The following is a 24,273-nucleotide window of genomic DNA, read 5'->3' on the forward strand; positions in this document are numbered from 1 at the left end:
ACATTGCAGTGAATGAAGTGTATGTTTTGTATGCTTTAAATAAAGATTTTACAAAACAAAAAAAAAGGGGGTGTGCTCAGCTGTGCACCACACCGACTAAGGCCTTATAGGCTGAAATGCGTCAACTGACTTAATCTGTGTTTGTCCACTGTGGCTATTCAATAAAATAAAGAAATTTTAAGAGCAACAACCGGAGTGCGGATCATTTTTTCCACACACTGCCCCCTAGCCAGCTGGCAACGCAGAGCGCTTTGAAGTGCTGAATCGCTCTGGCTGCACTGTGATTTGGCCCCTTGACATTTTGCACTATGAGATTAAACCTAAAACAATAAGTGTTCTCAGAAAAGGTGGTGTTGACCATAACAAATGCTCAAATCTGGGTGCTGTGGGGACACGTCCCCTCTCTCTTACTTTAGGAAATTAAAGTTATCTGGTTGTGGTGGAATACATGATTCCCTCGGTTTCCCCCAGAATGTGTCTCCAGAGGAATATCGACATTGGATTACAGGCTGCAGTGTAGTTACTTTTAACTTGCTTGTTAATTACACTGTGAATCTTGTTTTTTTTTTTTTTTTTTTTCTGTATTATTTTATTTTGTTTTCGAGTTGCGTTCCCAAAGCTACCTTCTGTGAAATTCACTATGGCAACAAGCAGAAACACGCAGCTCACATTCTATAGCAGAGAAGAATAATGTAAGCAATACACAGAGCACACCAGGGAAATCAATTCTTCATGACCACTGCAAGCATCATTATGGCAGTTTTTATCCACCATAAACCCAGCTGGACAATACCGCCCAGAGAGCGGGCACCGGCCCCAAGAAGTGTTCTTCCCCGCTCACACCAGTCGTCTGCAGGTGTGAAAGCTACCTCCATTTTTCTCAACCTTGTTACTGTAATGAAGGCCAGCGAAGAGAGTACATGGATATTTATTTCTTTGCAGCTCACCACACATGTTGTAATCTGACTATACAATTATTTTTTTTTTTTTTATATCTATGTACTGCAAGGGCCTGCCTGGCTGGATACACATTATTTAGATAGTTTAGGTTGGTCCTCCTATTGCATAGTTTTGGTAAATTTAGGGTCCTTTCACACAGGCGGTCCGCTCGGTCGGACTTCACTTTGCTCAGCGAGGGATCGCTCTGCTGATCCCCGCTGAGCAGGCGGATGACAGGCCTGTCTTCGCTCACTATGCAGAGATGGACCTATCAGAGTCCCGCTCTCCTCTATGGGGAGATCGAATGAAAACAGACCGCCTGTTTGTTTTCATCCGAACCGCCAGACTGATGAAAAATAGGGTCGCCGCCTGTCTGGATTTGGCGGACAGGATTGGATCGGATAGCGGCGGGTGTCAGCAGACATGTCACCGCTGGCATCCACCCCTCCACAGGGTTAAATGGAGGCTCTGATCAGGTCCGCCTGAAAAATTGTCAGGTGGACCTGATCAGACTGCCCTTGTGAAAGGACCCTGAGTGCCAGTTCACACCATAGAAATGCAGTCTGGATGCGTTCCAGATGCTTTTCTGCAATGCGTGTTTTTGGTGCGTTTTTTTCCCCCCCACTTTTTTCTTAACATTAAATAAGAACATGTGTGTTCCAGTGTGATTTAGGTGCATTCCAGTGTGTTTTTGATGTGTTTTACAGCATTCCAGTACAGTCCAGTGCAGGAAAAATGCAGCATGATCTACTTTTTTTTGTGGAACTGGAACGCACTGGAACTGCAAGCACTGGTGTGAACTATGCCATTGAAAACCATATAACCTACTTTCCATGCGTTTTTGATGCAGAAGAAAAAACGCACTGGATTGCATGTGGTGGGAACTGGCCCCACAAGTTAATTTATTGTTGTTCAAATTGTTCAATGTATATGGTGACCTTCAGATGAGAGGAGATGAGATAATTGTTAATTAGAACCATGTTCCTCTGCTGTCACAGCAGGTAATACCACTTTTGTGCCCATAGCAACTAGATTTGGTTTTTAGCTTCCTCTGCTTCATTAGAAACCACACAATTTGATTGGTTGCCTTGTGCTACAAAAACTGTTCTTCCTGTTAAAGCATAGCTAATGGCAAAACCTTTTTTTAGTTTTGGATAGAGGGGAGGGGGGTTAGAATACCTATCAGGTTTTTATTGCTCTGTGCCCCCTATAAGGAGATTTATCTTCTCTATTTGTCCTGTTTGCCCTTATCATTGAAAAGAAAAAAAACCCACATTTTGGGGTTTCCCCAGAAAGAGGAGAAATCTTCCAATGAGGACACTAGTTCTGGTGACCTGGAGGGCCCAATGGATCCCCTTGTTTTGCAGGGATTTCTTCTGACTTCCTGTATGACTATGGGACAGGAAGTGAAGGGGGCTTTACCGTTGTTTTTGCGGTGCTTTTTGCCCGCTAGCGAATCGCTTTTAACCCCCCGCTAACGACTGAAAAAGGGTTAAAAGCGCCCGCAAAATGCCGCTGCAGCAGTGCTTTGCCCTCGCTGCCCATTGATTTCATTGGGCAGGGGCGCTGTAGGAGCGGTGTATACACCACTCCTGCAGCGCCTCAAAGATGCTGCAGGTGTTTTTTGAGCGTCCTGCCAGTGCACCGCCCCAGTGTGAAAAAGGCCTCGGGCTTTCACACTGGAGTGAGAGGAGAGGTGCTTTACAGGCGCTATTTTTAGCGCTATAGCACCTATAAAGTGCCTCAGTATGAAAGTAGCCTAAAAGTGGAATTTTATGGCAAAAAAATGGAAATTAGGCAGGATTTTTAATGCAGAAGAGACATGCTTTGTCTCTTCTGCATCAAACTTGCCTGCCTGTCTGTCCCTGTAAAGTGAGCTGTGCATGCGCATTGTTAAAATTTGGCAATGCCAAGCTGACTGAAGTCTCACACCTACGTTGTAGTGATGTCATCACCAATGAAAGTGGCCGGTGAGCCATACTCAGAAGCCGGTGTCTTGCCGAGAAAGTTCCCTCGGTGGATAAGTTCCCCCCCTGTACTGTGCAGCGCCTGCGCAGTACGAACTACTGTCAGCCGCCGGAGATAGCCGAAGCTCAAACTTTTCAATCAGCTGTACACAGCGCTTGCGCCCTAGGTCCAGGTTCCTTCCCCTCCATCCAAGTGGACCTAGAGGGGGAATCAAAAAGAGCCGAGCGCAGCGAGGCCGTGCCCAAATCTTGGCGAGCGAAGCGAGCCCGCGAGGGGCCCTCTTACAGGCACCGTGTACAGCTGATTTTCAGCTATTCACCTTCGGCTATTTCCGCCGGATCCTACTGTGCAGGCGCAGCGCCTGCGCAGTAGAGGGGGGTCCTTATCCGCCGAGCGGAACTTTCTCGGCAGAACACCGGCCACTGGACTGAAGGTAAGTATATTTCTGCTTTAAGATATCCACTTATGATACTATCTGATTGTGGAATTTTGCTTTTGACTAACCAACTTCTGTGTAGTGTTAGGGCCTACCTGACTGAATATGGATTGAGTGGATTGTTTAAATTGTATGTCCAGCCAATACTATTGGATGGAGTGGGGAAAGGTTAAAACCCCTGTTTTTAAATGAAATGTAGGACTCCATTAGAGAGATTTACCTTTATTTTCTATCCTGACAACCAACAGTTGGACTAGACAGAAAGTGAGGAAAGTCTTTGAAGACAACACATAGAGAAATAAAAATGCTTTATTCACCATGTGTGTTTCATGTATGTTATGGCCCTATATCCTGCCTTCATCTCATCTATGTTCTCTGTTATGCTTTTAATTGATAAGTCTATATCCTTCTTTTAATGCGAAGCCCCTCCACCTCCAAAGCGGGCTCCCACCACTGCACTGTCCTTGCGGTCTAAATCTATGACCTCCGAGTTGGAAGAACTTGGTAAGTGTGTTCCTGTGTTGGCATGCAAAGTGTTGGGGAGGGCTAGGAGCTTGATTTGTGTATAAGTGCGGCATTCTGATGCCTGGCCTGGTTATGGTGCACGCCCTTGCATGATTTCCTAACACTCTCAGTGTGCATCATGTTTGTGAAGTGCATTTGCCGCCTGCAGAGAACGCATTATAAAGGCGATGCCCTCTTTGTGTCGTGTTTCTCCGTGCTTAGTTTTATGGCCTACTTTGTTCTAATTTTTCTTTCATCTTAAATCTCTGGGCCCTCTCAGCAGTGGATAAAGGTAAGATGTACAGGATCTGAAGGTTAGGCTAGTGATTTGTATATTTCTTATTCAGACTGGGTATAGAGGCAACCAAGACCACCTTCCAGGCAGCCAGTTGTGTGGCCAAACCACTCTGACTGATCAACCACCACTACCGTTCTTCTCATAACCCATTGACAAACAATGTCTAGCCACATGCTTGTCTGCCTACCAAGCAAAAAGGACTGGAACGCAGTCTTTGTACCTTTACTCATTGTGATTCCATACCGTATCCCCCCCAGTGCAGTGCTGTGCCAATTTTTCACTCTCCAGCTGTAGCATGACTACAACTCCAAGCATGCCCTGCCAGCCTCTAAATGGTAGGGCATGGTACTAGTGGGAACATCTTAAGTTCTACAAATCGCCCTTCTTCTGCAGTATTGCTCAATACCGAATACCATCCATTCCATGTATGTGTGCCTAAATTTACCTGTGTCTGCTGCATAATCTGCAGAAAACATCAATAAAAAAATGGTTACTTCATATCCCAAGCAATATTTCTGTGCAAACCTAATTGCTGATTACACATGCATGCACTGAGCTTTGACAACTGACATTAAGACCAGTGGAGTGCAGAAACTCACAGTATCCGGGAAACATAACCCTGAGCTAGTAGGTGCCTCTTATTGGTCAAATAGATTAAAATATAAAATTTCCCAAATCTCCTCTTTCAGGAAAACTGGACTGGGAGATATAAAGAGACTGCCTGCTGACCTCCATGTAAAAATAATAATTGCCTGGCTATGACTGGCTTCAGTACTTAAGTCAATGACCGGGAACAAACATGAAGATTAGAAATCAATGTATCATCAGAAAAGACTTTGCGACATATTGTCAGAATGGCCAGCCAGCTAATATTTTCAGAAGGAAAGGTCACCAGTGATGGCTCCCATGTTCTCATACAGCTGTCCTTGCACCTTTGTATGGGGCCTTGATAACAAGAATTGTTATAGTTTTATATATTACATAAAAGTATCCAGTCATTTTCTTAACTAATTTAGTTAGCCTCTAAAAAGATGTCTTCTTCTGTCAAAATCATGCGGCCGGCTCTCCTTTAGGCTGGATTCACACTTATGCATTTTTAGTGCTCTTTGCATTTTGCAGATTTGTACTACAGAAAGAGTTCCATAGGAAACAATGTTAAATGGACTGTGGTGCAAATCTACAAAATGCAAAAAGCACTAAAACTGCATAGGTATGAATCCAGCCTGAATCACTGTTAAGCAAAGAAAACTCCATAAGGTATCATGGTGTCACTACAGTAACCTACATTTTATGAATGGGCCGCAAATTCCAGGCTGCATTTTTGAGTAAGTTCTTGGAGTACAATGAAGAGGAGATAGCGATATCCACTCACAGTTTTAAATGACCCACATAGTAACAATAAATCATCATATAGGTGCTGAAACCTGATTGGTAATTATGGCTGTTTGCACTATTACCATTAATGCCGCATACACACGATCGAAAAATTCTGCCAGCAAAACTCCGATGAGAGATTTTTGTCGGAAAATGCGACCGTGTCTAATGCTTCATCGGTCTTTTGCTGGCGGAATTCCAGCCAGCAAAAGATTGGGAGCATGTTCTCTATTTTTCGGTCGGGAAAAGTTCCTATGCGAAAATGCAATCGTCTGTACAAATTCAGAAGTGCAAAATTCCTACGCATGCTCGGAAACAATTCGACGCATGCTCAGAAGCATTAGACTTCATTTTCTCGGCTTGTCGTAGTGTTGTACGTCACCATGTTCTTGACGGTCGAAAGTTCAGAGAACTTTTGTGTGACCGTGTGTATGCAAGGCAAGCTTGAGCGGAATTCCGTCGGAAAAACCATCCAAGTTTTATCCGACGGAAAATCCGCTCGTGTGTACGGAGCATAAGACCTGTAGTGAGGCAGTATGGCAGCTGAGGTTGATGATCCTTTTCTCCTGAATGTGCTAGTTGGCTGTTATGCTAATCCAATGGCTTCATTACCTTCTGAGTCACTGACCTGTCAACATGCTGATTATGAGTTCTGAATGCACTGACTGCTTCCTTGCTTTTGGTTGGTGTTACAATAAGAGCGACATCAAAATTCATCATGGCATTTACGCCATTCCAAAAGAGTAGTCAGGCAGGCCACATCTTTGCCTCAATTTAGGTTTTCTTTGATTAAAATGTATTAGAAGTTTAGACCCTCAAACCAGACTTGTAAAGCGGCTGAAAATGTATTGTTGGGATGTAGATGACCTCTTAATCAAGGAATTCTAAGGACACCTCTGCATCAACCATCCTAGAACATAGGTCTGTTATAAGGCATTGGGGTTGATTTACTAAAGGCAAATCCACTTTGCACTACAAGTGCACTTGGAAGTTCAGTCGCTGTAGATCTGAGGGGAAGATCTGAAATGAGGGGAAGCTTTGCTGATTTTATCAGCCAATCACGCAAGCTAAAATGCTGTTTTTTATTACCCTTGTATGTCCCCCTCGGATCTTCAGCGACTGCACTTCCAAGTGCACTTGCAGTGCGCTTGTAGAGCAAAGTGGATTTGCCTTTAGTAAATAACCCCCAGTGTCTCAAAAACCAGCTTGTCATCTCATACAAATCCCAGCACGATCCTAGACAGATTACAGAGAGACCTATATCTATCATCAATTGTAACAGTTTACTCTGTTTACTGTACACTTTCACTGTGAATACGTAACTACTAAATGACTTGAATGCATTGAATTATAAATATCATGCTCTGATTACACCAAATTTTCATGAGTTAATATATGTTGCAAAATGATGATGTATGCAAATTGATGCATGCTCAGCGTGTATCAGGAAATAAGCTGTTACTGTGAGCTTGCTAAATTTGACAATGTAAATTTGTTACCTAATAAAGTGTGGATCCATCATCTAGTTAAAGTAAATGGGAATAGTTTTGTGTAAATTACAGTACACAAGTGGCAGTACTTACTCTTGCCAGGCTGTGGCTGGTGCCTAATGTGTATTTATGTAATCGCTACACTTTACATGAGAGTCTGGTCTCTAACGAATGGTTTACTTTCATTTTAAATAGTTGGTTTGGGGCAAGCTGGACCAAACAATCTATTTCTATTCCTAACATGTGCACCCTCTGGGTGCGCTGTGTAAACTGTATGTAGCCTCAGCTACTTACAGTATACAGCCATGTGTTCGGCGTCGAGCTGAGTGGCACTCAGCCATTCATAGGCAGCTTTGTATTCTATCAATAAATACAAAGCTTCTTCTGATTGACTGAGTCGGAAAGCCGGGCTGATGACATCATGATCTCTGACTTGATTCAGCATTGGCCTGAGTGGCACTCAGCCATTCATAGGCAGCTTTGTATTCTATCAATGAATACAAAGCTTTCTCTGATAGGCTGATCCAGAGATTGTGAGGTCATCAGCCCTCCTTTCTGACTCAGAGGAAGCTTTGTATTTAGTGATAGAATACAAAGCTGCCTATGAATGGCTGAGTGCTGCTCAGGCTGATGCTATTTTGTTCCATGTGTGAGACTGGTCTCTTCTCACACCCAGAACACAGTGCTGTATACTGTGTGTACATGTTATGCCGCAGACTTTTCGACTAGACTGGTCCGACGGACTATCCGACGGACTTCCAACGGACTTTCCGAATGAACGGACTTGCCTACACACGATCACACCAAAGTCCGACGGATTTGTACGTGATGACGTACGACTGGACTAAAATAAGGAAGTTCATAGCCAGTAGCCAATAGCTGCCCCAGCGTCGGTTTTAGTCCGTCGGACTAGCATACAGACGAGCGGATTTTTCCGTCAGAAAGATTTGAAACATGTTATATTTCTAGGTCCGTCGGACTTTTGGGGAAAAAAAAGTCCGCTGGAGCCCTCACACGATCGAATTGTCCGTCAGAGTCCGGTCCGCCGGACCAAGTCTGCCGGAAAGTCTGCTCGTGTGTACGTGGCATAAGTAAAGGTCTAAACAAACTATTTAAAGTGAAAGTAAACTTTAACTATGAGAAGTAAAGGGTTAGTGCACCTTCACCAAAAAAAACTGCCTATACAGGTAAAAGGTGACTGTAGATAAAAATAAACTGTGCAGCTCTAACTAAACTTTCATAATGCCCTTGCTATAGGTGTAGGCCATTTGGATACCTCATAAAGCCTGACTAGAATACTCTCAGGACGTTGCTACTGTAAATAAGGCCTAGTCATTACTGCTGACCTCCACCATCACAGGAGTGAGCTCTCTCTAATTCAAACCCCCTCACATGCTTTCTCTCCCCTGATGCAGTATTTCTGAGCTCAGTGTCTGAGAGCTCGCTTCACAATGGTTATACTGCAATAATATGCTGTGCTATGTTTAGCTGTCATTCAAGCTCTCTGATTATTACTTTGAGTGACACCGAACTCTTTCAACAACCTAACCGTTTTAAATTGTTTATATGCAAAATAATCACGGGTGTTGTTTTAGCTGGTACAGATGAACAAGGCTTTAGATCACCTTGATACAATAAAACCTTCATCGTTATGAAATGGAAAAACCACACCTTCCCTGTGCTCTTCATTTGCAGTATTTTGGTTTCTCCCACATTACAAAGTAAGCGATCAGGTTCAGCTTTCAAAAAAACGTTAACAGCCAGAAGAGTCAGAATTTGTGCATAGCAGTAAGGAAATTCTTTTGTTCCAAAAAAAACTGACAGTTGAACGTCTTCTGTCTTTATAATCGCAATGGTTTTATTAACAGTTGAAAAACCAGTACAAGCTTTAAGCCCTGTATACACGATCAGAAAATCGTACGAAAAATACAGCTTTTCAAAGCGATCGTACGATAATCGGATCGTTATTACAGAGCTTTCGAGAGCCAATCATCACAGTTCATATCATCACGAAAATAAATTCATGTGATACCAGATCGTACGATTTTCGTTTAATCAGTACAGCTGTCATTTGAAAATGCAATACAAATGCATCACAACACATGACATCACTCCCGAATTTTTATTCTGTTATACGAGAATTTTTGTGACTTTAGTAAACTTATCAGGTTCAATCTGAGATTATCATGCAAAAAAAAAAAATGGATGATAATTCGTCTGATCATCTCATAGTGTGCACCGGACATAAGTATTTTGTGCTGATATTACGATTAGCTCAAATTTGACAGTTGCTCTCTCTCTTTACTTGCAAGCTTCTATACGGAAAAAGAAGGGTAAGGAAAAAATGTCACATTTTGTCTGTTGATCTAAAACTTTGTCCCTTTCCCTTAGGAACCGCCCATCTGATCTCAGTGCCCAGGCCTTTGGGATATTGCTGATCTGTGATATTGTGCATCTTTTTGTTTCTGGATAATTACTCATTTTTTTCAGGTTTATTAATGCAGTCAAAGTAAAAAGTATGAAATTCAGATTTCTCAGTACTTGCTTTGTTTAGCAAGACAGCAGTATAATTTCAACAAAGATACCACATTTCCAGCAGGAATACATAAAGCCTAAGCTTGTTCTATGTGGGAGCAGGGCGGATATTGCTGATGTAAGACTTATGTAAGCCCTTAGCTCTAACAATCAGGGCCTGTCCTATATTGAATTGTATTGTAACTGTACTGTCTTCCCTCATGTTGTAAAGCACTGCCGAAACTATTGGCGCTATATAAATCCTGCATAATAATAATAATGAAAGAATGGTAAACCACTCTGAACATAGTAAAATGTAAATGTAAGGGCTGATTTATTGTTACATTGGCAAAATGCTATGGCCATTCCCATACAGCACAGGCCTTTCATGAATTTTCTAGGTGTAGGATGGAAATATGGTGAGGTTTGGAGTAGAAGCAAGACAGTTAATAATGTTATAATACTGTACAGTGGCAACGTGGTTAGCGCTTCCTCCTAGCAGCATTGGGGTCGTTGGTTCGAATCCCAACCACGGCATTACCTGCCTGGAAGTCTGCATGTTTTCCCTGTGACTGTATGGGTTTCCTCTGGTTACGCTGGTTTCCTTCATCACTCCATAGACATGCTGGTAGGTTAACTAACTCTGGTCTAAATTGGCCCTAGTGTATGTATGTATTAATGTGAGTTGGGTACTTTAGACTTGTAAGCTCCTTGAGGGCAGGGACTGATGGGTACCTTAGAATTGTAAGCTCCTTGAGGGCAGGGACTGATGGGTACCATAGAATTGTAAGCTCCTTGAGGGCAGGGACTGATGTGAATATATGTAAATTGACAGCACTATATAAGTACCTATAGTAATAATAATAATAATACTGTGTTAGAGTGTATCTGTTTAGACAAGCATGTACTTTTCCCATCCCTGTTAGCCTACAGCGTGTGCATATCTAAAGAGATGATGGGGATGCTTTCTTTGATATCACGTATGCAGAGAGTAAATTTACTATGCCAATTACAGACAAATTTATGTAAAAAAAAAGAACATTTCAGCTGGCAGAACCATTTGTAAACATTTACAATCATTTACTTGGATGTATTTGGATATACCTACATTTTTCTTGTTGTTTGGTCTCACCATGTGCGTTGTTTAGAAGATTCACATTGTTGTCTTTGAGATGCTGTATGTGATCATGTGCTACCTCAAACCAACTTTCCTTTGCAGTAACGTGTAACCCCGGATTTTTAAAGTAGGACAGTTCTAACTTTTTTTAGCCTTCCATGTATGTGTCCCTGTTGAGGAGATTTCTCATCACTTCCTACCCCAAAGTCACAAAATGTTGGGGAAATCCAAAATGTGAGAGTTCATACTAGAAGAGGAGGTGAAGGGTGATGTCTCAGTGGACTGTAAAAATTGTGGGATTTCCCATTACTTCCTGTTGTGCCTTTGGGATAGGAAGTGGAGCTCTAACCAAAAGGAACACGGCAGTTAAAAAAAAACGGAAAAAGATCTGACCTTTTCCTTCTAACAGTGATACTTCCTGTGTCAGCTCTAATACTTCCTTGGATCACTTATAAATGGTGGCAAAACATGTTTCTTTTTTCTTTTTCTTTTTTATTTCTTTTGTTTTAACGCCCCTCTATTTTTTAAAGGTGTTTTTGGAGGCCAATCATTTTTATAGAGGAACCTAAAAATAACTTCATATCCCAAGACAGGAATACATCTGGAGGCTAGAATGAGGATTCATCTATGGGATTATCTGACAACTAGTTGAGATACTAAAGATGGAAAATAATCCTTCATGCTAAGTCTGTATGGATCCTCATTCTATTAGATTGTAAGCTCTTCTGAGCAGTGCCCTCTTAATCCTCTTGTTTTTTATAGTATTGTAACTGTATTGTCTCCCTATTATATTGTAAAGCACTGCGTAAACTGTTGGCACTATATAAATCCTATATAATAATAATATAATAATAATTCAAGTAAAATGTTATAGGACAAGTTCTATAGTTGTACATTATTAGAGAGAAATACTAATGGAGGTTATAGTAAGATGTATTTATAGGACTAATGAATGGATTATATACACTCACCGGCCACTTTATTAGGTACACCTGTTCAATTGCTTGGTAACACAAATTGCTAATCCACCAATCACATGGCAGCAACTCAATGCATTTAGGCGTCTAGACGTGGTGAAGACGACGTGCTGAAGTTCAAACCAAGCATCAGAATGCTGAAGAAAAGGGAATTAAGTGACTGTGAACATGGCATGGTTGTTGGTGCCAGATGGGCTGGTCTGAGTATTTCAAAAACTGCTGATCTACTGGCATTTTCATTCACAACCATCTCTCTGGTTAACAGAGAATGGTCAGAAAAAAGAGAAAATATCCAGTGAGCGGTAGTTGTGCGGACGAAAATGCCCTATTAACGTCAGAGGAGAATGGGCAGTCTGGTTTGAGATGATAGAAAGGCGACAGTAACTTAAAAAGAAGTTCTGCTGATTTTTTTTATTTTAAAGTCAGCAGCTACAAATACTGCAGCTGCTGACTTCTAAAATATGGACACTTACCTGTCCAGGGCGCCCGAGATGTCGGCACCCAAAGCCGATCTATCCCTCGGCTGTCGGGTGCTGCCACTGCCATCCTCTGCAAGGGAATCAGGAAGTGAAGTGCTGCGCTATCCCACTGGTCCCTGCTGTGTTCTGGGACCCGTGTGTATCCCAGAAGACAGCGGGGGAGACGGGAAGTGGCATAGATACCCGCGGGTGGCCCGGTTATCTATTCCCGGAAGTGGGAGCAAAATACCTGTATTAGACAGGTATCTGCTCCCCCCTCCCCCCTGAAAGGTGCCAAATGTGACACCGGAGGGGGGGAGGAACCGGAAAAGCGGAAGTTCCATTTTTGGGTGGAACTCCGCTTTAAATAACCACTCTTTACAACCAAGATATGCAGAATACCATCTCTGAACACGCAACACATCGAACCTTGAAGCTGATTGGCTAGACCACACTTGGTACCACTCCTGTCAGCTAAGAACAGGAAACTAAGGCTTCAATTCGCACAGGATCACCAAAATTGGACAATAGAAGATTGGAAAAACGTTGCCTGGTCTGATGAGTCTCGATTTCAGCTGCGACATTCAGATGGTAGGGTTAGAATTTGACGTAAACAACATGAAAGCATGGATCCATCCTGCCTTGTATCAACGGTTCAGGCTGGTGGTGTAATTGTGTGGGGGATTTTTTCTTGCCGCACTTTGGGCTCCTTAGTACCAATTGAGCATCGTTTGAATGCCACGACCTACCTGAGTATTGTTGCTGACCATGTCCATCCCTTTATGACTACAGTGCACCTATCTTCTGATGGATCCTTCCAGCATTTCAATGCACCATGTCACAAAGCTAAAATCATCTTACCACTGGACAATGAGGTCACTGTACTCCAATGGCCTCCACAGTCACCAGATCTCAATCCAATAGAGCATCTTTGGGATGTGGTGGAATGAGAGAGTCATATCATGGATGTGCAGCCGACAAATCTGCAGCAACTGCGTGATATTATCATGTCACTATGGAGCAAAATCTGAGGAATGTTTCCAACACCTTGTATCTATGCCAAGAATGAAGGCAGTTCTGAAAGCAAAAAGGGTGCCCAACCCAGGACTAGCAAGGTGTACCTAATAAAGTGGCCGGTGAGTGTATAGAGCGAGAAGTATTGAGGAATGCATCATTTTTGTCTCTTTTTCCATAAGTTAGTATATATCCTGAGCATGATAAAGTCTCTAAATGTGTTTTTCCAGTGATAGAAAGATCATTCTTACTTGAGTTCTTTGATAGACTCATCCTAGGTTCATGCTCTCCTTGGGGGTATGTTTGCAATAGAGTATCCCTTGGCTTGAAAGGGTAGAATTTTGACCTTCAGTTCACCTTCCAAAAAAGGTTAAAATAGTTATTGGAAAAGCATCTATGTAACAAAGATGTAGATGTACAAAGGAAGTGTATTCAAGATCGCTAGATCACGAATTGGACATTCATTGTCCAGTTAGCCTGGGGATCGATTGGTGACATAGGAAGTTAAATTGCTGAACCAGGAAAAGTGTGTATCACCTGCCTGGCTGTGCACTGTGGCTGCAAACTGGCCTGTCTGCAGAGAATTGTGTTCTAGCCAATTTTGAACTTCCACTTTAAGGGTGAAATATTAGACATGTATGTGTATGTATGATGAACATGTTATTGCTCTTCACTCTGCTTTCTTTTGGCTCACAGAAATCTCCCTAAGGCAAATAAGGATTTTATTGAAATAATGTTAGTGTGCTGCTATTCCCATTGTGCTGGATTTAATGTCTTTATCAGATAGAAGAAATCTACATTTTACATTATTTTCAGAAAGGAACACAGTCTTAATATTTCCAGAACACGATTCTACATAAACCAGGCAGTCTTATGGAAACAGAATTACACATATGCCATTGCAGAGTCAACCCTACATGCCTGCTCTTACATAAAGAAGCATTCATGTCCTATCACTTTCACCTGTCAAAATTCTAACTGACCACATGATGGAAAAACGCATGAGCAGAGGATACCTGTTAGAAATTAGTTTCATTGTAGAATCCTTAGCTCATGGGATACTTAAGAAAAAGTGTTTATTCTTCACAAAGCAAGACAAGATTTACGTAGTGACATATGGTAATATATGATATGGCTTCAGACATCAAAAGGAGAAAGATATGTATATCAGATGTTACAGTGTAACCTTGGTTTACGAGCAACGCGGTTAACAAGCGTTTTGAAAGCCGAGCAACTTTTTTTTTTTTTTTTTAATTCTGACTCTGTTTGCGAGTGTTGTCTTGCAAATCAAGCAGAATTCAGGCTAATGGGGTGTGTAGTACCGCATTTGGCCAGAGGTGCGGGGGCGCCGGGGACACTCGGAACGGTTTGGAGCCGTTCGGAAATACGTTGAATCACCCAGAAACACTCTGTTTCCGAGTGTTTTTGAGCCTTTCTGAGGCTTTCAGAGATCCGCCGAGCTGTCCCCGAGTATTTCCGAGGCTCTCCGGCGCCCCCCCCCACCTCTGGCCACATGTGGTATTGTATGTAATAGAAGTCAATGCGGAACGAATTATCTTTGTTTCCATTGACTTCTATGGGGAACCTCGCTTTGATATGCGAGTGCTTTCTCCTGGGACGGATTATGCTCCAAGGTTCCACTGTACATTCTTACAGAGTGTAGGTTCCTTCCTTATCTCTTTCTAACCATCCATTTAGAACCATGTATTCTTATACTGTTTTGTAAAGTTATGTCAGAACTTCACGGGAGTAACACACATTCTTGCATATATGGTTTGATCTGTTGGTAAGATACTAACATAGAAACTCAGAATAGAAATACATACACAGAAAGATGACTTTTCTCTATGTCCTCTGTCAAAGACATACAGTAACCTTTAAAAACTAACATCATTACATTATAACACTTTTATATATTTTTTTATATATATTTCAGAAACTTTTATCACTTAAAATAATATTAAACTCTAAATCTCTCAGTGCCGGTTCACACTACAGAGACTTGGGATCCGACTTGTAAGTCCTCAAGTCGCCCCAAGTTGCTGGACATAAGAAGTGCCATAGAAGTAAATGAGAGCCGTCTTAATGTACACTACTGAACTTGCTCAACTTCAGAAAAGGTTCCTGTACTACTTCAAGGCGACTTCTAGGCAACTTGTATCCATAGATTTCAATGGAAGTCGCCTCCAAGTCGGATCTCCATCTATATTGAAGCGACATTACAGGAAAGAGAAAATAATTTACCCAGGTACTTCCCAGGCAACCCCCTCCCTCCACAGCCAAAGCCGCCTGTCCTGGAGGCAGCTTTAAGTCGCGCTGAAGTTGCCTTCAAATCCCCCTTGCAAAGTTGGGCAGTAAGTCGGGTTGCCCCTGTGTGAATAGCACTAACAATACCCTTCAGTAAAAAAAAAAAAAAAAAATAGGTCCAGAAATCTTGATGTCATTTTCTAATCTCGAATTGTCATGTAAAATTTTAGTTTAGCGTTGCCCCCCCCCCCCCCCTCCCCCCCTTGTTTAACACTTGATCAAGGGCTAACTTTGCCTAAAACATTTGCAGTTTTTTTAGATCTTTGATGAGAGAATACATGGGATCATTCTGGAGCAGCTATGATGTAACCCAGTGTTTCTCAACTCCAGTCCTCAAGGCGCCCCAACAGTTCATGTTTTCAGGCTTTTTCGTTATTTTGCACATGACCTGTTGGGGCGCCTTGAGGACTGGAGTTGAGAAACACTGCTTTAGATGTCCCTCCAGTGATTTTGTTACTGGAAACAAAACAAATCATCAATGGCAGTATTTCTTAATTTCTTCAGCTTTTTCTATGTCACTCCCCTGCTCACTGGACCAGTGCAACGTCATTCTGTCACCGCTCCCTCACTACGCAGCATTAGACTCTGCAACATGTGATGAACAGCATCGCTGACAAATTAAATGGCTTAGGAAGAGGGGTTGTTCCAAAATTGTAAGATATGTTGTGATTCTAGCTACATGTATATTTGGTTCTACTGATCATTTTCATCGAAGGTAGCCTCTGTTTATGTATTTTTTTTTATCACATGTTCAGTCGGAATTGCCCAGGTTTGTGACAGGTTCACTCACTCCCATTACCAAAGCAGTAAGGCAGACTGCAAGGCATTTACAGAAGACATATGAAGACCTGCAGACCTATGTTACTGATTTATATAAGACAGGATCCACATCACTCCCAGCAAGCTACAATATCGATGATCATAATAAGCCCAACATCAGATACATGTAATCCATAGATACATCAGTGTAATATATTGTCTAGAGGGAGATTACATTCTTTGCTGTGGAAAGCAGCCTCCTGAACTCTCCAGCCTGTAATACATAAATGTTTTACAGGGGATTGTGGATTATTCCCAGGATGGGTGATTGATTCACATGTGGAAGGATTGAATTAGCCCTGTTATACGCTAGTCATTTGTTCTCGGGGGCTCTCTAGATGAATGTTCATGTTGGCGTCATCAGTTTCTGCTGTCTTCTGAACATAGTGTTTTCTTTTACAGTCATTTTTCGATGTGTAGAAAGAAATATACTGCTTATATTGGACATTCAGACATCGCCTGCTTCTGACAAATGGCTTAAAAACAAGAACAATTTATGGGTAGTTTTAGGGTTTGTATATTTGGGGCCAGCTTTACTAAAGTGAGATGGAACTAACTTCTCTGCACTCTAACCATCCAATCACTTAAATGGAACAAACCTGTATTTATATGTTTTAGTTTCTCTGCACGTGATTGGATGTTTGATGTAATTACAGGTTCACTTCAACTTTGCATCAAAAGTTACTTTCCTTCACCTCACATCCCAAATATGTAAAGATAGCACTTGGTGCATTCAGAGTAAGGATTGTTTCATATAACTATCACAGCTAAAGTCATTAGTTTGGTGTATCCATATACAGTTAGTGTAGCAAGTTTCATTGAGGCACACGAGACTGATACATTACAATGTGCTATCTGATTACTGATAGCATCCTGACTTTCAGTGTAGCTGTAAAATTGGAGTGTTGGGGGGAAAATGGGCTGCTAGGAAATCTCTGAGAAGCTAAATCACCCCCCTTTTATCTGGAAAAGAGGTAGCAAACTAAAAAAAAAAAATCATAATTAATTGGGACCATTTATAGTGATTCTAGGACAGATATGCTTGAAAATGCATATAGTATCGCACATTATCGTTTGATTTTCAGATGCATTTTGTTAAAGCCCAACTCCAGAAAGATTTTTTTTTCTTATAGTGTGGGGAAGAGTTAGAAACAACAATTTTTTTATGGCAGTTTGTGTCCCCATTAGCAAGATTACTTCTCAGGTCCTGGTTCTGTTTTTGTCGAATTAGAGCGATAGGCAGTGAAGAGAATCTTCTTCAATAGGACAGAAATACCAATACAAAGCTTGGTCAGGTTTTGTTGCCATTCCATGTGCTCTCCTGTCCCATTGGCCACCAATCTAATTTCTTGTCCTAAGTTACAGGGGTGTCATTGAGAGACACAGTGAGCAGAAATCTCCCCCCAATGGAGTCACAGACCTCATTCAGAACTAAAAAAAAACCAACAGAAAATGCTCATATTTAAACTTGAAGGGACTTGTTCACGTTAACTTGAATGGCAAAATGCAGAATTGAGAACTTTTTTTCCATCACGCCATACATGCACAGCAACTCATTGATGGGTATGGGTCAAAACTATTTGCTCACTTCCATGGATTTTATTGTAGTTGGAAACAAGCCTGCATTGTCTGAGAACCTTGTTATGGTTTTTCCTGTTGAAGATAGGTAAAACAAACATTGCCTGTCTAATTTCACTCAAAAGCAGGGCTTTGTCCTGCAGAATATGAGTTTGACCCCTAGATGTTCTGCCTGATAGATGTTTCAGTGTATGCCTGCTTGTCTTTACCTCCAGAAGTTTAGTATCGGCCAACCCTATGCTGGAAAAATAAGCAGAAGATAAGTGGCTGACTACTAAGTGACCGATGCCCTGCTTTCCATTGCTTGGCTGAGTTAGGCTTTGCTTTGCACATTTATGCTTTTCACATCATTTGCCAGTCCCATTGCAGAGAGGATAAATTAACAAAGCAGGTAAACGACAAGCAGTTATAATTGCACTGTAAACCAAAGTCAGGCAGAAACCAATGTAACTGAACTGTGTATTGAAGAAGACCATCAAATTTCTCCGCCACAATGTTCTCCTGAGGACTCTGTGCAGACTGCTTCTTCCCCTGCCCCATAGTGTGACGGTATGACTATACAGGAGATCAGATTTAAAGAGCCCACAGAAATGTTCCTAGCTCTCAGATGCCAACTGCGAGAATTCAGCTTTTTAAAGTCTAAAACTTTATACATAAAAGCATCTCAAGAGAGTACCTGACATATTGGATTTGTTTGAAAGCTAAATGGATGGATTTTTATAGTGTTGCTAGTTGTGGTCTAGAAGAAGTGGTCCATGCTAATGCTCTAGTGTTCATAGCTATAGCTTCCCCTTGGTAACTAGAAAAAAGACTGCACCAGCAAAACCTCTTTCCAATAGAGTGGTTGACTTCCCTTTCACTATAGTCCAAGGTGGACTGATGTGTAGGCATCATCCAGCACTTCATTCTGGAGCAGGGGTCTCCAAACTGTGGCCCTTTGCTAGCCTTTATCTGGCCCTTTCGGGCACTGTTCCTCCCACTGAAACCAACAGCAGGACATAATGCCTAACACTAATGATTCCTCCCACTAATACCAATGATGGGGCACTAGACCTCCCACTAATATCAATGATGGGACACTATTCTTCTCAGGAACACCAAAGATGGGGCACTATTCCTCCTCCTACTGACCCCAGGCACTATGTAACTGATCACCAACCCACAGACAATGTTAATTCTCACTGATGCTGGGACATTTTTCTACTCTCACTGGCCACAGTCCGCCCCCCCCCTAACGTCTGAAGGACAGTAAACTGGCCCTTTGTTTGAAAAGTTTGGAGACCCCTGGTCTAGAGTGGTCTGAAATGTAGTCATGCTCTGACGGCGCTCAGGGCAACAGAATTACGAAGCGCTGAAGTACTTTTAATCTTACAAAATGTTAGTAAAAGGAGATTGGTGAGGCAGGCAGACTCTGCCCTCACTGCTTATCTTGGAAAAAAGTAGTTAGTGGGACTGTTTTGTTTTTTTTTGTTTTTTTTAAATACACCTACCCATATAGGCAATTAGGTTGTTTCTCACTGCTGCTGAAATCAACTGTATTGGCCCTCTCCTATCTATGAGTAGCTTTAAATTCCAGCTCCCCTATCTACCAGTATATCATTAATGTACCTCTGTTGCAGAAAAATCAAAGCTTTCTTACCTTAGCCCCTGGTGTGTTCCATTGAAAAATTCAGGACTTCCTGGTATGTAGATTTGGAACATGAAAACCAGTTAGACACATGAGGCAGACCTCATTAGTACACACATCCTGCACCCATCAACTATGTTTGCATGGGATCCCTCCAGGTGTGCATTTGCCTGGCTTGTCAATGTAGGCTGTCATGTTTACATGGCATCCCCAGCGTCCCTCCAGATGGGCCCGGGCCACATGTAAACTCTCTGTGGCCACGGGTTGGACACCTCTGATGTAATGCAAGGACCTGCCTGATTGGATACAGAGTGAATGGATAGGTGAGTTATCCTATTCCATAATTTTTGTAAATCTTAAGGAAATTGTACAGAGATTGTACAATCAGATTGTATAGTGCATGGCCACCTTTATACACCTAAAATAACTAGTCTTGCTTCCAGTGTCATCAATTGTTAATGGCACCTCAAACACAGAAGCAAACATACATTTTGCCGCAGCATTTTGACGAGTGTCAAACACAGCAAAACATACAGTAAAAAAACGTGCAAACCGCAACATGATGTCCCATGAGCTACTTTGCTGGATGTAGGGTAGCCCATTAAAATCAATGGGCTGCGCAATGCATGTCCTAGGAAGAACAAGCCCAAAAATTTACGGTCCCACTGCGTTAAGCCCGGTACACACTAGTAGTTTTTTTTTCCGTTCAACCCCGCGGGCTGAGCGAGAAAAAAAACTGAAGAGCTCAGGAGGAGCCGCTGTACTAACAATCCGAAATTAGTACAGCAATCTCCCCAGCTGAGCTATTGTGTTATGACAGGGGGAAGCACCCCCCTCCCCTCCAGAACACTCCGGTCAGTGCCATTGGCTCAGAGTGCTGATCCGGAGCCAATCGGCAGACTTTTATTGGTCTGCTTCTGCCTAACGGCCGGCTTCTGTCGGATTGGCTGCCATACACATGGGCCGAATGGCATCCAGTTTCTATTAAACCCACCAATGCCGCCTGATAATCAGCTCGTGTGTAACTAGGCTTTACGTGTGAATAGAGCCTGAACGTGAAATTGGTGTGTTTACACAAGGACAGTGAGGCTTTATTCACATCAGCGTGCTTTGGAAATGTGCAGCAAATGCACATGGCACTTGCATTACCATCAAATCAAATGGCACCCTAAGCATAGGTATCAGGCGCATGTTTGCCATGTGTTTTATCACGTGACAAAGTGCTTCAAAATACACCAAAAAGCCAGAAACGCACCACTCAAAAACAAAGTTCTGAAGCTTCTTTGGAGTGTTTGTCAGGCGCAGGGCAGTCTATTCAAGTGAAAAGGCTGCCATATGCACGATGAGCACAAAACCTCCAAAACGTCCCTCAAAAAACAAATGGGGCCTGACAGCTAAGTGTCTTCATCCACTCCCTCCTTTGTACATGTGGAAAGGTGGCCATACACTATACAATCTGATTGTAAATTTAAAAGAATAGGAGGACCCACTTATCTATCCATTCATTCTGTATTCAATGAGGCAGGCCCTTGTACTGAATCAGGGGTATCCAACCCATGGTCCGGACCAGTCTGGAGGGACGCTGGGGATGCCGTGCAAACATGACAGCTATGGCAGCCTACATTGATAAGGCAGGCAAATGCACGCCATAAGGGATGCCGTGTAAACATAGTTGATGGGTGCAGGGTGTGTATGCTAATGAGGTCAGCTGGTGAACGGCTTCCTATGTCATACTGGTTTTCACATCCCAAATCTACATACCAGGAAGTCATAAATGTTTGTATGAAACACACCAGTGCCAAGATAAGACCTTGTTCTAAAAATCAAAGAAAGCTTTTATTTTTCTGCAACAGAGGTACATTTAATGGTGTATTGGTACATAGGGGAGCTAGAATTTTGGAGAAAAAAATGTTCACTTGGGCAGCAAGGCCCAAATGCAGCCCCTCCCCAATCATAAATACATTGGCACTGTAAGAAGTCCAGTCTGTGTGTAGCTTTAGATAACAGATGCATCAGATATTTGCAAGTTGCAGGCTTCTGCTAAATGAATTGCAATTGCATGTGCCTTCAGAGCATTACTTGGAGGACTGTAACTGGAGACACTATTTGCCCAAGTAACCCTTCTGCCATCTAACCTTTTTATACCCTCTCTTGGCAGGAGAAATATTACATTACATTACATTGTGGCTTTTCATTTTAAGTAGCATTTTGTTTTTGTAATTCCATTCCACATGAATGATTTAAAAAGTCACTGTGCTAAAAAAAAATAATTGATGCATCTATTTCCCCCCCATGAGATCTCTGTTGCTTTTGGCTAGGCATCATGTATGTCTAGAGGGTATGGTGAAAGTTGTAAAAAAAACAAGTATGCGCGAGGCATCATGTATTTCAAAATGACCCTTCTACCCTCCTTACACATCTCAGGAGGACTGTGCTTCGTTGGCAGGAATGTTTATGCTAAAGGTTTTCTCTCCGTTTCTATGTAGATGTTCAACTTTCAGATGTTGATTGTTTGAAGAGGAGGATTGTAATTCGCGTTCCACTAAGTAAAGATCACATGCATGTAGGCTTAAAACAAACCCATGCATGCTCCATTCAAAGATTACAGCTTGCACGCCTGGAGAATGCTACTGCAGTGCTTTGTTACCAACGAACCTTCAGATTACTCATTTGTTTGACTGCATTTTATGACGTCTGATACCTTGCAGCTGTTTATGAGGGTCCTGTTGGAAGGTGAACTTGTGATCTCATTGCAGATAAAAACGAAGACTCTACCCCAATAGCCAAGCCTTTAAGACCAGTGGACAACATGCCAGTAGATTCCAGGGTGGCTACAATTAAGCAGCGCCCAACAAGCAGATGCTTCCCTCCTGCTACAGAAGCCAATGTGAGTAGGAGAGGTGGGCGGAAGTGGCCAGTAGGTCGCATGTCACATCTGGACATTTCTGCGATTAAAAGATTAATAGATGATATTTGGGAGCAAATTCGTGCTTGTTACATTGTAAGAGCTGAACATCTGATGGTCAACTTTCGGAGGTGTGAAGGATGTAAACCCTAGTTGTGCATTTTGTTCATAGAAATAAAATTGGCTTCTTAAAAAAAAAAAAAAAGAAGAAGAGCACACCCACCCTAAATGAAATAAATAGCTTTTATGTTATAGGGTTATAGACATAGCTTCAAAAAAATAATAGTTTTGTTTTTGTAAAGATAAGTTTTTCTTTTACTCTAAAGAACAGCCCTTATGAGTTAGTGTATGTACAGCCAAAAATGTTTTCTAGTTTTGTATGGCGTAAGGAAGCGTTATAACCTCTTGTCAAGTTTCTATTGCTGCGTCCCCACTGGGTATGTTCGCTCTTTCTCTCACCATCTCTGGTTACCACTATCACTGGGACAAAAAAGTGATAAAAATCAACATTTTACACTTGTAGGAGGTAAGGAAAACCACCTAATGGGGACAACTGTCTACGAGGGGAATTCTTCCAAGTTTGTGGAGATATTCTCTTACTACTTTGTTGCATCTCTGGGACATGAATCGAAGGTAAATATACAGACAAGAAAAAAAATAAACTGACAGGTTTAAACCATTCCCTACGCTATCCAAAACTAGAAAAAAAACAAACCTTTTGGCTATGTGTATGTGATATTCTTGACCACCCCTACCTTGAAAATAAAGAGTCCCGGGCTGTCATGCTGATTGCACATGGTTACCGCCTTGAGTTCTTTAACCTGAAATTCATAGATTAGGAAGTCTGACTTTTCTGCTTTTGTATACATGTACAAGAAAATTTTACAACCCAAGACGGCTACGAAACTATGATTATCAGAAGGAGGTCAGCAAGGGCAGCTTTTGCATTTCTCTCAGTATAGGTTTCTATTAAAAGAACAAGTGCACCTTTGTAATTAATTTCCTATGACTTAGCCCTGAACAAGGGTGAAAGACGTAAGCGAGAAGTTATGTCCAGAAGAAGAGACTTGTGCATAGAATGTCATACAACTGCTACAGTAAAATTGGTTAAAGCAGTATTAAACACAAAATCAAACATTTATTGTATTGCAGCTTACCAATTCTTATACATAATGGCTGCTTTAGTTTCCTTTTTTAGGCTTTATTTCTTCTATCTACATCTGGTAACTCTCCAGCAGAATGTATCAGTTTACATGGATGAGACAAATCACTAGCTTTTATTTATTCATGCAAAACCTTTATTCCAAAAGGGAAAAAAAACTGTTTGCTGTAAATGATTATAAAGTGTGATCTGGAGTTTGGCTTCAATTTGTTAGTGGTTCCAAATCTGCTAATACATTAGCAGGTTTTCTTTCCACCTGGTGATCCTGCCAGTAAGTCTGTTGGTTTTTCATAGAACAAGCTGTCCTGCAAATGTAGCAGTTAGTGTTGAGACTAACCATTTACCACTGGCTGGGATGCTTACATTGTTCAGCTTTTATTTATTCATGTAAAACCTTTACCCCCCCCCCCCCCCCCCCCAAAAAAAAAAAAAAACTGTTGCTGTAACTGCAGTGTAAGGCAGAGTTTGGCTTCAATGTGTTAGTATATCTAAATCTACTAATATATCTAACACTCCCCTCCCCCAGACTGACAATGCTGCTGCCCAAGGGGTGCCCCTGTGCTCCTTCATCCAGAGTGGGGGCACTCTAATACAGAAAGTGTGTTAATGGCCAGATCACCAGGTGAAAACAGAAGGAAAAAAGCCTAAGAAAACGAATGCAGCCACAATATCTAATGATTGGTAAGCTGCAATATATGACATTTTTGGTTTCATGTTTAATACCGCTTCAAGATTGGCTGCTGCTCCTATTCACTATTGATCATGTGAAATGCCTAAACTTTTTTT

At 41.8% G+C, this 24,273-nt stretch overlaps 1 protein-coding gene across 10 annotated transcripts in view; it reads left to right on the forward strand.

Annotated features, from left to right (window-relative positions):
* Nucleotides 1-24,273, forward strand: part of SHANK2 (SH3 and multiple ankyrin repeat domains 2) — a 951,897-nt gene that overhangs the window by 865,151 nt on the left and 62,473 nt on the right. For 4 of the 10 annotated variants that reach the window (XM_073604227.1, XM_073604226.1, XM_073604228.1 and 1 more), the window contains 4 exons: nt 3,767-3,847; nt 9,322-9,342; nt 21,907-21,966; nt 22,177-22,307. The exons of 1 other annotated variant lie outside the window; for it this stretch is intronic. In XM_073604227.1, the coding sequence (XP_073460328.1) occupies nt 3,767-3,847; nt 9,322-9,342; nt 21,907-21,966; nt 22,177-22,307 (293 nt within the window). The remainder of the gene's footprint in view (nt 1-3,766; nt 3,848-9,321; nt 9,343-21,906; nt 21,967-22,176; nt 22,308-24,273) is intronic. 5 more of the 10 variants (XM_073604231.1, XM_073604230.1, XM_073604232.1 and 2 more) reach the window with 3 other exon arrangements.

The sequence above is a fragment of the Aquarana catesbeiana genome, linkage group LG11 (genome assembly GCF_042186555.1).
Source record: "Aquarana catesbeiana isolate 2022-GZ linkage group LG11, ASM4218655v1, whole genome shotgun sequence".
Lineage (NCBI taxonomy): Eukaryota > Metazoa > Chordata > Amphibia > Anura > Ranidae > Aquarana > Aquarana catesbeiana.